General features: G+C 36.5%; 1 protein-coding gene across 2 annotated transcripts in view; it reads left to right on the plus strand.

Moving 5' to 3' along the window:
• The window catches only part of TLE1 (TLE family member 1, transcriptional corepressor), a 73268-nt gene that overhangs the window by 37988 nt on the left and 22673 nt on the right, over window positions 1-12607 (plus strand). For both annotated transcript variants that reach the window (XM_058824173.1, XM_058824172.1), the window contains exons 7-9: window positions 3150-3354; window positions 4110-4126; window positions 11401-11517. In XM_058824173.1, the coding sequence (XP_058680156.1) occupies window positions 3150-3354; window positions 4110-4126; window positions 11401-11517 (339 nt within the window). The remainder of the gene's footprint in view (window positions 1-3149; window positions 3355-4109; window positions 4127-11400; window positions 11518-12607) is intronic.

Below are 12607 nucleotides of genomic sequence, written 5' to 3' on the forward strand. Positions count from 1 at the left end.
ATGAATTTCTGGAAAGGATCATCTTTATGAATGATCCTTCATCTCTTAGGGAGAACTTCAAACCTGTTATGAATAAATAACACATAAGCAATAAATCAGTGCATTGAAGCCCTGAACAGCGATGAACATCAGATAATAAACATGAAATCATGATGTAACATTGGTGGCTTAAAAGACCATGATCAGGATTTCAGTAATAAGTCAGTTTCATGTAGTGCCATATTTACAGATCTTTGTGTACCATGCCTGTAACTAAACATTTGGAAAGCTACAAAAATGTGCAGGGCAGCTTTGCAATGCACTTGCGGCTCTCACACCACACCTTGCCCATTGCTCCCCACTGTCTGTGTGCAGCACCACCAGAGAGCACAGGACCCAACCCTTCCACTCTCACCTTCACAACCTCTTACAGAGCATTTATCTGTTCCTCGTTTCTCAGACTTTCATAATGTGTGGTATGTAGGCTACAAACCAGAGCCAGAGAAATGGTAGGTAAGGTGCCCCTGACATTTCTTAAAATGTTAGCTTGTGCTTCTTGAAATCAAGTGTGTTAACTTGTTTGCTGATTAAACCAAGCAGGATAGAGATGAATAAGGGTTATCCTCCTACACTTCCCAAATAGTAGGGGCAAAAATGGAAACAATTTAACTCCTGTTCCAGGTTTCAACCTTCCCATGGTCACTCTGCAAAAGAAGTTAGTTTGGGCTTATTGCTGGAGAAGGGAGGAGCCTTTTTGCCATGAAACGAGTTAGGAAGGAATAAATCAGTTTTTATTTTTAGGCAGTTGCACATAAAACTTGGTAATGTGGGGTGATAGTGCAGCTGGAAACAAGTAAGACTGATGCCCACAATGCTGCACAGTACTGCTCATTGAAGTTGCCTCAGAGCTAGAGTGCAGATGACTGACCTGGCTGAAGTGGTCCGTGAGGAAGGAGGTGACTAAGTTACCATCTCTGAGAGAGACAGCCAAAATATCAGGTTATCACCCGTTTTGAGGAAATGTGCTGGAAACTACTGAAGTCTTATTAAAGTCAGTGTGGAGAGGGATGTCATATTGCTCTTTAGAGGCTGGATTCAAAAAACAGGCAAAACCCCCAAACCAAACCTCTGCAGACCTGTCAGAACTTATAGTGCTCCTTACTGATAGTTCTTCATTTAAGTGAAGCTTTACTAGCAAAAACTTGTTGATATTGTAGAAAGTGGTCTACTGTGTTAACTACTTTAAAATCAAAATGATTCCTAATGCTTCCTTCAAAATGTTGCCTTTTGTAAACTCATTAAATTAGAAGAAGAATAATAAGTTCTCTTTTACCTTGTTTTCCAAACAAACTGAAAAGGGTGATGATCAGATGTATGTTTTGAAGTGTATACTAGCATGGCTTTTTATACAGCATTCAAAAATAAATTCCTGATATGTGTGTGAGAAAGATTTGATAAATATGTGGCTTTACAGAATTGACTAAATGGATTGTGGTAAATTTAAAGATTGAAATTTAGAGATTACAATCTTTATTGTAATTTAGAGATTACAAGACAAAGATTGTCTTGTAATTTAAAATAAGTAAATGCATGACAGTTAGGACAGCAGAAAAGTGAAAAATTAGCAAGTGCAGTATAGAGTTCTTGAATGTCAGCCCCTGTGTCTGCATAATTTTATAAACAGCTCAAGGCATATCTTGAGATGGGGTTATGAGAAGTAAAAGTGTAGGAGTTCAGTAGTAATATATATAAATAGTGATAAATAAATTCATTCATATACCGGTAGATGTTATACAGGTATGGTTGACTGGTTGTCTTGAAAAGACTTCACATGTAAAGAAACAGATTAAATATTGCTGCATTATTTTGAGTTGAGGTTTTTTTGGTGTGATGCGTGAGATATTGTAAACTGCAGTCCAGGAATGATTTCAGTAGCTACCAGCAGTACATGTAAAAATTTTACATGCTGCTGCAGGACCACTAGCATTCACCTGGTCAGACTTGAGTTCATCCTGTTCAGACATACATTTATTTGTCTCCTTTTTGATCCCGTGAATTGGATGGCACTCCAGCTTTTTGCTGGTGTCTGCCTTGAGCAGAGAGGGAGAGTGACCAAGGTGGAGAGCATTGTTCTGTCTCCTATTCACATGTCCAGACACAAGGAAGCAGGAGAGAGAGGCAGAATACCTGTTAACCTGGAGCAGATTATGGGAGCTATGACTAAGCTAAAGGTGTTTTTGAAGCTTCATTTTCTAAAAAAAAAAAAAAAAAAACAAAACAAAAAAAAACCAAAAAACCTGTGCTAAGCATTTTAGGCAAATTAAAAGGATAGCTGAACTTGGTAAACATTAATAAAACCATGGAAGCTTTAACTAGAAAATACTTAAGCTATGGGGAAGACATTCTAACGTAAAAACTCTGTTTCTAAAATCACAGATTATTTTAGCAGATTGGTTACAGGGTTGTGTGTCCACTCATTATGATTTTGATCTTGCAAACTCCTTTTAAAAGAGGTGGATGTATTCATTAATACCATGCTTCTTGTTGAGAATTCCATGCTCTCTAAAATACCTGGATTTTCAGCTCAAAGCTGGCTCCTCAACAGAACATTGTCATGAATAATTTCCCCTCTTTCCCTTAAAAACCTTGGCTAGAATAAAATACAAATAAAACTTTACTAAATATGGTGTTCATTGTATCTTTTACATTCTTTAATATTTAGGATAGAAAGGTACTTGCTGCTTCCAAACTGGGGAAAGAGAGGGATGTGAGTTTAAACCAATCTTGCTGCTGGAACTTTTTTTTTTTCAGAGCAGTGATACAGCTTTCTCTGGAAAGGGAAAGGTGTTTGATTCTTCTGCTGCTGTTCTGTGTTGTCAGATATGCTGTGGCAGGCAGTAGCTGCCCAAAACAACCTATAATTGCTGAACTTATGCGTCAGGCTGCAAAATAAGTTTTTCTGGGATGTGAGCAGAGTTGTCCTCAGACAGCATGATACAATGCACTTATATAGTGTGGTGGGTTAAAGGGGAGGGGCTAGATTAAGAGGAAACAAATAAATGTCAAAATTCACTCTAGAGTCTCAATAATTAACCAAACTTCTGCCTTATCCTTCCCAAACTGTCTGCTGTATGTTGTTCTTCTGGGGATGATGATACCACTGGGAACAGCAGCAGCAGTTGCAGGCTCAGCATCTCTCCCATGGCCACGGACCTCCAGTGCCTCTAACACCGCATCCATCAGGACTTCAGCCTCCAGGAATCCCTCCACTTGGAAGCAGTGCTGGCCTTCTTGCCCTCTCCAGTGCTTTGGGTGGGCAGTCTCACTTGGCAATAAAAGATGACAAGAAGCATCACGATGCAGACCACCACAGAGGTGAGAGGCATGGCAGGCCTGATTAGGACATTGTCAAATTTGCGCATTGCTGCAAATTATATGCATCTCTAAAGAATTCAAGTTATATAGAACAAAAAAAAAAAAAAAAAAACTGTTGGCAAACTTTAAAATGTCTGCATATAAACCACTGAAGAAAAATTCAACTTGGAATTTTTCAGTATTTTAAAGGGGATCACTAGGTGTCACCTGCTCTATACTTTGCAGGGCCTTTTGACATCCTGGTAAATGCTTAGTTGTAATAGTAGTGGCCTGCACCATATTGTGGAAGATTGTTAAACTGCATAATGGTGATTTTTTTCAAACAAAGTAATGTTGTTAAATGGGTGGGTGGGAAAGTAGGGGGAACAAGAAGTTAAATTTTGAAGTGAATGTGTTCAAGCAAAGGGTTTAGATAATTGTATCTGTTACTTTAGTTTCATAAGCTTAAATTCTAGTACTCAGTTAAATATTGGGCAAAATTGCACTTGACTAATTTTTGAAAAGAAAATAATTTATTCTGTCATGAAATAAAACTAGGCTTTGTGTATGGTTAAACTGTAAATCATGTTTACAAAATACTGTAATTTTCAGGAAATCACTGTATTAGGAATGTGCAATGACTTATATAAATAAAAGCCATTTTAAAACTGTTTGTGGCTTGTGTTCTAATTTTTTTTCCCCCCTTTTTTATTTCTGTTCTTGCCTCTGTGTCTGAACGGGCATGTCTGTCCATTTCTTGGTTACTGCGGGAGCAGACAGAGAGCCAGGCACAGTAAGTACCAACATTGCTGCTAATGTTTCCATTTCCAATAATGTGATAATCGGATGATGTGCTGTTTGTGTGTTTTGTCTTCCTTTTAGTTATTTTCATGATACAAGGTGTGTGTGTTTTCTGTTAAGATATGTCTTGGTTTATGTGGGACCCCTGATCATCTGTTTGATGGACTGTATGAAGGAGTCTTGTTTCTGAGCAGAATGCTTTTAGGTAAACTTGAACTTTAGTTTGCTTATTGAAGGCAGAAAGGGGGCACAAAGCTGCAAATCAAAAAGGATGTTGCAAATACAGCATTTTTAGTCCAGACTTGAGATTTTCAATCTCTAGGATTTTCAGGAATCAGAGTTGGAGAACAGGTGAGAAATTTAATTGTGAGAATTTTAAATGTGTCATGATGGTGTTTGGCCCTAGGAGGTTTTATTAACTGCATATGTTGAAGCCATGCTAATGTCACTGCTGCTTAATTTATGCTTCAGGTGTAACTCCTACAGTGATACTTTTTTCCCTGTAGACAGAAGGTGCAATAGATTTGGCCTTCTCTGAAAATCCCTCTAAAGAACTATTTGCTGCTTTTCGTGCTGTTTTAAGTGGTATTGCTGTATTAATCTGTTAAAGATGGTCATGTGCAACTTAATTCAAGTAACAAAGTTCATTCTGTTTGTTTACATCAGAGGTGAATTTGAGCTCTTTTCTCAATTACAATTTTGTTCCTTTTCTCAATTACAAAAGACAAGAACTAGGAAGATTTGACAGATAGTTGTACAGTGCTAAATTTCTGACTTTTATTGCTGCTTATTTAATATATATAAAAATTATTTCCAGTAAAGAATTGCTTGACAATTATTTACTGGAAACTATCTGCATATCTTTTGCAGCAGTCTTTTAGTTTTAGATTGCTAAGCAAGAAGCATTCATTTCAGCTTGCTTAATGTTATTAATGGCAGTGTGTCTGCAGAAATAATTTTAAGTTGGGTTTTTTATTAAGTCTCTGACTTATTCAGGGCTTTTTGCTCAGTGTGGGACATACTTCTTTGAGTGCTCTTAGTTGACTGCAGGAATCCCCAGCTAGTGGTGGCTCTATGTTCAACTTCTAAGTTCAACTCTATGACTAAAATGATCAGCTGGGAATTATGGGCTCTTCAAGCTTCTCTAATTCTCTTACATTTTTAATGGAATTTTCTTTTAATGCAAAATACAGTTTTAAGGATAATAGAATATGGGTCCCAAGTACACAAGGGATAGCAACAGGTTTGTTTGGTTGTTTTGTGTGGTTGAAATCCCTTTATAACATTTGGGTCATCAAGATAAAATCAATTTGATTTTCAGAACAGCATTTTAAAAGTAATGGTGCTGCTAAAAATCCTGACAGGGATGCTTTCGTCATCCAAGCCACCAAACCCCAGGCAGTTTGTAAGTTACCTATATCCACCATGATGTTTGCTGTTACTGTGCAGTTCTACAGTATGATTTCCATCAAATATGTCTAGCATGACCTTCAAGCCCTATCAGTAAAAGCTAAAAGCTGGAAATGTCAGCTCAAAAAGTTAAAATTTAGCGCCTGTCTATGGGGTTTTAAATTGAGGTTTTTGTGACATAACTTTGGGTTAAAGTGCACTGTGACAGATTGGAGCATATTAATTTTTAAATTAGATGTGGATTTATTTTTTTAAAGTCTCCTTAGATAAGCAGTAATGAGCTTTTATGTATTGTATATGTAAAAATACACCAAAATGAGTGACATTCTTGTATTATACAGACATGGTTTCATTATTTTTTATTTTGGCCAGTTTAACTACTTTTGTTATATCTAAATTAGTATGATGTTTTTCTTGTATATATTAGCTCAAGTTCCAGAAAGTAAAATGAAGAAAAGTTTTTTGGTAAATCTCACTCATTTGTCTAATGAGTAACATATAAGTTAGTAATAATAGTATACTTCCTACATGAATGCTAAAACTGTGTTGTCAGGTTTAAATTACATGCCTAGGTGGGTAATGGCTGGTGGGTTTTGACTGATTTATCTCTTAACTGTCCCAAACTGAGTCGTGTTATTGTGCAAATGCAGGCGTCCCTTCTAATGTGGCAAATTCTGGCTGCAGGTAGTGAAGCCAGACAAAGGAAGCAAGTTTTGCAACTGAATCTGAAAGCTTTGGGAGATACCAATATAAAAGAACTTTGATATCCACATTTTTTTCTTTAGGAAATGTGCTTGCAGCAGTTTTCAAACTCGTTGTACATTTTCATTTATCACTTGTCTTCCCACTAGTCTAGTATCCTGTTTGGACAGCACAGAAATGCAAATGTTTTGATGCACTCTGTTGTAACAGTAGTAATTTTCAGACAGTGAAATCTTACTTCATTGTGTGTTTAGGATTTACATTAGTTGGTATTTTTCTTTTGTCCTCATGAAAAATACTGAGCTTATTTTCTAAGGCCTAGGAAGTATTCATAAATTTTCCCAGATATTTTTTTTGCATTCATTGTTAAGTGTAAATATTGCTATTGTTTTGTAAAGCAAATGCTCTTTTCCTACAGTTGAAAAATATTCTATGCCCTGAGCTCTGTATCCTATTCTTTGTCTCCCAGTCTTGGAGAAGTTGGGCATGAACAACTGAGTGCTACTTCATTGAAGATATTATGTGCAAGCTGGTTTTGTTTTGTGTTTTAATTCTTTCAATGGGGGAAAGAAATTAATAAAAGTTGTTATATGGAAGTCTATGGTACTGATCAGCATACCACAAGTATGTTTCTTGGACTTTTTGAAGAAAGAATGGCTCCAGGGATTGCTGATATATAAGAGCTCTGGGTTGCTAGAGCAGTTGCAGTTTAGTTTGTAGCTGATAGAAGGCAGGATAAGGTTGATGACAAAGGGCAATGGGTTTGAGATGGTCTGGTAAAAGTTTTTATGGATACCTTGATTTTGACAAACAATAGCTCGAAAATACTGAAATCAACTTATTCTTTGTTAATGTCTTCTGATTGTGAACTCAATATAAATTAAAGTGGTACTTGAAAAAAAATGGGAGGTCAAGTAGCTTTCCATCAGGAGTAATTTACACAAAACTTACTGACTTCCTAAGTCAGCTTTTGCGTTTTCGACATGCATGTTTCCAGTAAGCATATTGAACAAGTTGAAGTTGGTAATTCTGGAACAGAATAGCTTTGAGTGCAATCTTCTTTTGTCTGTCTGGGGGATATTAAAGTCCATCTTCCAGCATCTACTCTATTCCTGTCAGTGAGTCCTAACAAGGAGCAACTGGTGTTTTGGGTGTAGTTGCTAGACTTGATCCTGTTTTGCCTACTCAGCAAGGAATTGTACCTGTTCCTGTCCATGTGTGCATATCTGTAGATAGCACTGCTGTGTGGTGCAGTGGCAGGGCAGCGGTCCCGTGCATGGTTAAATAAAATAACCACAGAGGCTCTAATGAGCACAGCAGGCAAGCCCAAGTTGTTAGCTGTGGTAACTGGCTGAGATGGCTGAGGGATGTACAGCGAGTCAGGGAATGGCCAAGCACAGAGCAAGCCATCACACATCTTTGGGGAAAAGGGAGCGAGAGGACTAAGGAGCCCAGCACTAGAGAACATCTTAATTGGGACCAGGTGCAGTTGAACCATCTGCACAGATGTAATGTAAATACTGTTATTTAATTGATGTAATGATCAGCATAAAGTCAGTTGTCAGTTCTGCATGTGCTGTTCTGTATGAATTGTCTGTGCTGTATTAATGGGATAAATGAGGTTCTCTCAGCCTGCCCCTCTGGCCCAGTTGAGGTTGGGAAGTGATTCCTGTGGGGAGCAGTGTGGCAGTCAAAGAGGTGCATTTGAATAAAGTGCATTATATTCCTAGTAGGGAGCCTACATTCTTACTGTGCATCAGGACCAGGTTTTTGTTTCGCATTTGCCTTCTGGTGGTTTCAGTATTAAACTTTTGCTGGCAGCAGAGTTGCTTCCAGATCACAAGTTACCTGTTGTACAGCATTTATACAGTCTGGTAATTCTGATAGGAAAACACATGGAACTGATTTTGACCACTTCCTCTGACCTGAGCTTCACGATTTGTAAATGTTGCATTGGTAATCCTTAATGAACTGAACTCTTAAGTATGAAAGGAGTATCCTCAGTCATGTATCTAATCTGTTGAAATTAAGACAAAATAAAATTTGATGCTATGCAGTTTCTCTTTAGGATATAAACTGCATGCGTATATATATATATATACACACATTATTGCCCGTTTTTCTGAATCATTATTGAAGAGCTATCCCAGCTAAAATTTTCTGTAAAGTTATTTTAAAAAAATTACAACCAAATTAAGAATTCTTGTCCCGTTTTTGAAAATAAGTCAGTTGTTAGTAGACCTAGTTAGGAGAACTAAACAGATCTCTCTTCAAAAGAGAAAATAAGGAAACTCTAATGTTGTGAGGCTGTTGCTGCTGCCTTCTGGCTGGCCCTGTTTGACAGTGGGCATACAGCAAGTATAAACTCTACCAGAGATAAAATGAGGAAAGGTGGCTTTTAGTATGTTCTCACTGTTCTCTGAAACTTATCATTACAAAGGTAAGAGATATTAATAGCCCAAGGCACCTATGATCATCTCTTTACCAGTTCTTGTATTTTCATTTATTTAATTTTTTCTTCAGTGTTCTCGATTTACTATTTGCACTATTGGAAAATATTCATATTTTCACATTGTTGAATGAAATCTTACCTATTTGGTAGTTTGAATTATGGTAGTACTTTACAGTAGCAAGCTGTTTTTTCTTTACCTGGTTTTAGTCAAAGTTGTTAGAACTTTCTTGAACTTCTATGGGAAACAAAGCAGGAACTTTTTAATTTTTGAGTTTACTCATAGATTTTGCCATAAAAAGAGCAGAATCTTATTTGCAATTTCTGATGTAGCTGCTGGGAAATGAGCTGCTCTACAACAGCTTCCTAGCATGGATGCTCTGATCACAGAGAACAGTGGTTTAAATTAATGTGGTAAGTTATAGGTAAGTGGTGTGAGTATGACCATAGAGGATATGTTTTGCAGAATAAGCTTGTAATGTAATTATATGTTAGTGTGAGAAACCAGTCTTTTGGAGAAAAAACAAATCTAATAATCTTTGTTTGGTGTTTAGGACCCAGTGGGAACTGGCATTTCCTATGTTATATTTCACAGTTTTGAAATTCGACAAGACAAACAGTATAAAATATTGTCAGCATTGTTTAGGTAGAGTAGATTTAAAAAGAAAAAAAAAATCAGCTATAGTAGTTATGCCTATAGGTTGTCACATTTTGCAAGCTGTAACTCCAAATAGCAAGCTTGCTAAATTTTTTCCAAGTGTTGCCTCTTTGCCGCCTTTCTGCTATTCATACATTTTTTTTAAACTAAAGTGAGGAGCTGACTTTTTTCTCTTTACTGCATTTGCTTTAATTATTTTAATCTCAATTCTTCAGTAGAAAAATAGAAATTTTTAGTTATTGTTATCAAGGAAAGTATCTCTTAACCAAAAGACTTTCTTCCTTAAGAGGAAGATACCTTCTGGTCAAGTTTTAACTGACATCTTACTTCTTAAGGTGTTTCTGCTGCTTCTTGAGATGCTTCTACTGCCACAAGCATGATGGATTTAACATTAAAATGTTGAAAATTAGTTTTAATGGTTTTCAGACTAGTGAACCCCTGAGTTTGTGTGCATCTGGGAGGAGATAAGGGGTTAAATTCCGAATGTATTTGTCAAGGCAATTAGTTCAATGATCCAACAAGCCCACCTTTTAGCCACAAAACATTTCGGTAAAGACATTATTTTGAGCTTCTTTATACTGAATTTCAATAGACCCTCCTATATGCTTTATGTAAGCCCTTTGGCATTTGTTTAGCTTGAATAGTCATGAATAAAAGAGCTTAGAGTTGGCTTTAAAGTGCAGCTTCTGAGTTAGGAAAAAGAGGATTCAGATTGCCTTATATACCCTGTTTCCTTGTCCTTCTCCTTGGGGCTAAACATTTGTGTCTGAGCAAAACTATCTTCATGTCTTCAGGTTTTGAAGGGGAAGCTATTCAGTGCACAGTTCACTGGCTATATGTATAAATTTATGATATATTAAAGTAAGTATCTGTCTCTTGGGTAGATCTAAATATGTCCTTTGAGGGCTTACACCGAAGTTCATGTTGGTATTAGACTTCTCTCTTGAGAGAGATGTGTCTGGATGTAAACGCCTGTTTACTTATATATTTATGTGAGCCTATATTTATTTATCTAAGCATGTACTTAGCTTTTAGGATCTAGGCTTACCAGGTCTTTGTGAAAGGAGATTTTTTTCTCAACCCATTCAGTATTGTTCGCAGCATTAACACATCAGTGAACAAATTGCCCTCTTGCATATGCTAATCCTGCACTTAAAAGAACTCATTGTAACACATTTTAATGCTTTAGCTGGAACTGAGATGGAGATGGGAATCGGGAATCACAGGCATATCAAATTGTCATGTGACTGAAAAATGTCTAAAATGCTCTTTGGGTCAACAGTTTGTACTTAGCATAACTTAGCATGAATGAAAGCAGTCCATGTAGTTTGAGGAAAAGATTAGTCTTTGCTTTTGTCTTTTGTGTGCCTGTGTTGGCCTGGGTTTTTCAGATCAAGTCTGATTAAGCAACACTTTAGCCTTAATTTCACACTAGTAGTGAATGTTATGCTGGAAGTAATATATTTGATCTTTGTTTGCAATCCATTTGTTGAAGGAATCAAATTGGAGTTAACTCCAGCTAACAATTGATTACTGCATAACCGTATTCAGCACATACTTGTTATTTTAGGCATTAAAGGCAAGCTGTTGTTTATCTGTCCATACCTGCAGGTGTAGGTACCAAAGCCACATCTATTTATGATGCTCTAAAAGTGACTGATCAATCGGATTGTGTAGTAAATCCCTTTTATTATATGTAATCTGAACATTAAAAAAATAATTAAATTGTTGTTACTTGCTCATGAATAAACTGCAAGCCTTCTTCTTCTCCTAAACAATAAATTCAGTTGAATTAATTAGTTAAATACATGGTGACTGACAAGTGAACTAAACTTTTGATAAGTTGAACAATGAAAAGCCAAGCTTCTTAGAAGGTGTGGAGTTGTATATGTTTGCCTGGAGGACTTTGTTTTGAATGAAATTGAATTAAAAGACTTAAGTACGTATCACGTTTCTAAAACATCTATCATATGAATTTGAGTTTTTAGGAATATATGGAGGAATCCTAAAAGGAATCTTTGATTGACCTTGGTTTTTGTCTTTACAGAGTAATTCTCTGTTGGTCCCCGACAGTCTACGAAGCACAGATAAACGCAGGAATGGCCCTGAATATGCCAATGACATCAAAAAGAGAAAGGTGGATGATAAGGATTCCAGCCACTATGTAAGCAAATCTGTGTCTAGGAAATTATTAATTTATTTGCACATACTGTGCTTGTATGAGGAGTAAAAGAGCTGTGAAGACCAAGGCAACATTCCTATAGATAAAGTAGTACATGAATATATGTGCCAGAGAGGCACAGATTCAAATCTTAGGAAGAGTTGTGATTCAGTAGTTTATATATTGTGAAGTAATAGTCCTCAATAGGAGTAGCTGTTTGGGATTCACTGTGCTCTGGGGCATTTTTCAGAGTTTGACATTCTTTCTGGACTCCTCTAGAAACTGCAGGTTTGTTAGAAATGGATGGAGAATTTTGTTATTGAAAGGAGTTGGTAAATTGTAATGATAAGTAGTTATTACCATGCTGAGTCATAATTACCATTACAAATTGCATATGCTGTCAAGCTGTACCAACTTACTGAATTTTAATTCTGGCTGATAAGGCAATTCCAGCAGAAAGTAAATTGAAATGTTGAAAGTTCAGAGTTTTGTGTTCTGCATTTTTAACTAGCTCGCTTGTTGCTTGGTTTTAAAGAGACACTTCAGTGCAACAATGTGAGTGAGCATCAGAAGGCTCACATAGGCTTTTGACTTCAAGTCTAAATTCTCAGCCAAAACACAGGATGGTACTTAAACCGGCCTAAGAAACTAGGACTGGTGTGAGAGAGTACTGAAAAGCAAAATTCAAATCTATTAGAACATACTGCACTTTAATACAGCAATAATGTGGCAAATTATCTGGTTTATGTGATTTGGATCACTAATTAGTTCTTGGTTACTGAAACCCAAGACAAAATTAGGTGCCATTTTATTTTCTCAGTATTTGGTAGGGTAATTTTAATTTCTCTCCACTTGGATAATGTCTTTGAGCAGCTATTAGATATTTTAGTGCTGTTAATGGCTTTACAAGTTGTATTTCCACCACTTTCTAATAATAATGTTTTGATTACAGAAGGGTTTGGCAAACTTCCCCATCTTACTCCCTCAACTTTAAGGGTTTGATACTCTATTGGCATTTTTCATTTTTAATATTTGGAGATTAAGCATTCTTAAGGTATGCTTGATATAAAAAAAAGGAAGGAAAAGCTTAACT

The sequence above is a fragment of the Ammospiza caudacuta genome, chromosome Z, assembly GCF_027887145.1.
Source record: "Ammospiza caudacuta isolate bAmmCau1 chromosome Z, bAmmCau1.pri, whole genome shotgun sequence".
In the NCBI taxonomy this organism is placed as follows: Eukaryota; Metazoa; Chordata; class Aves; order Passeriformes; family Passerellidae; genus Ammospiza; species Ammospiza caudacuta.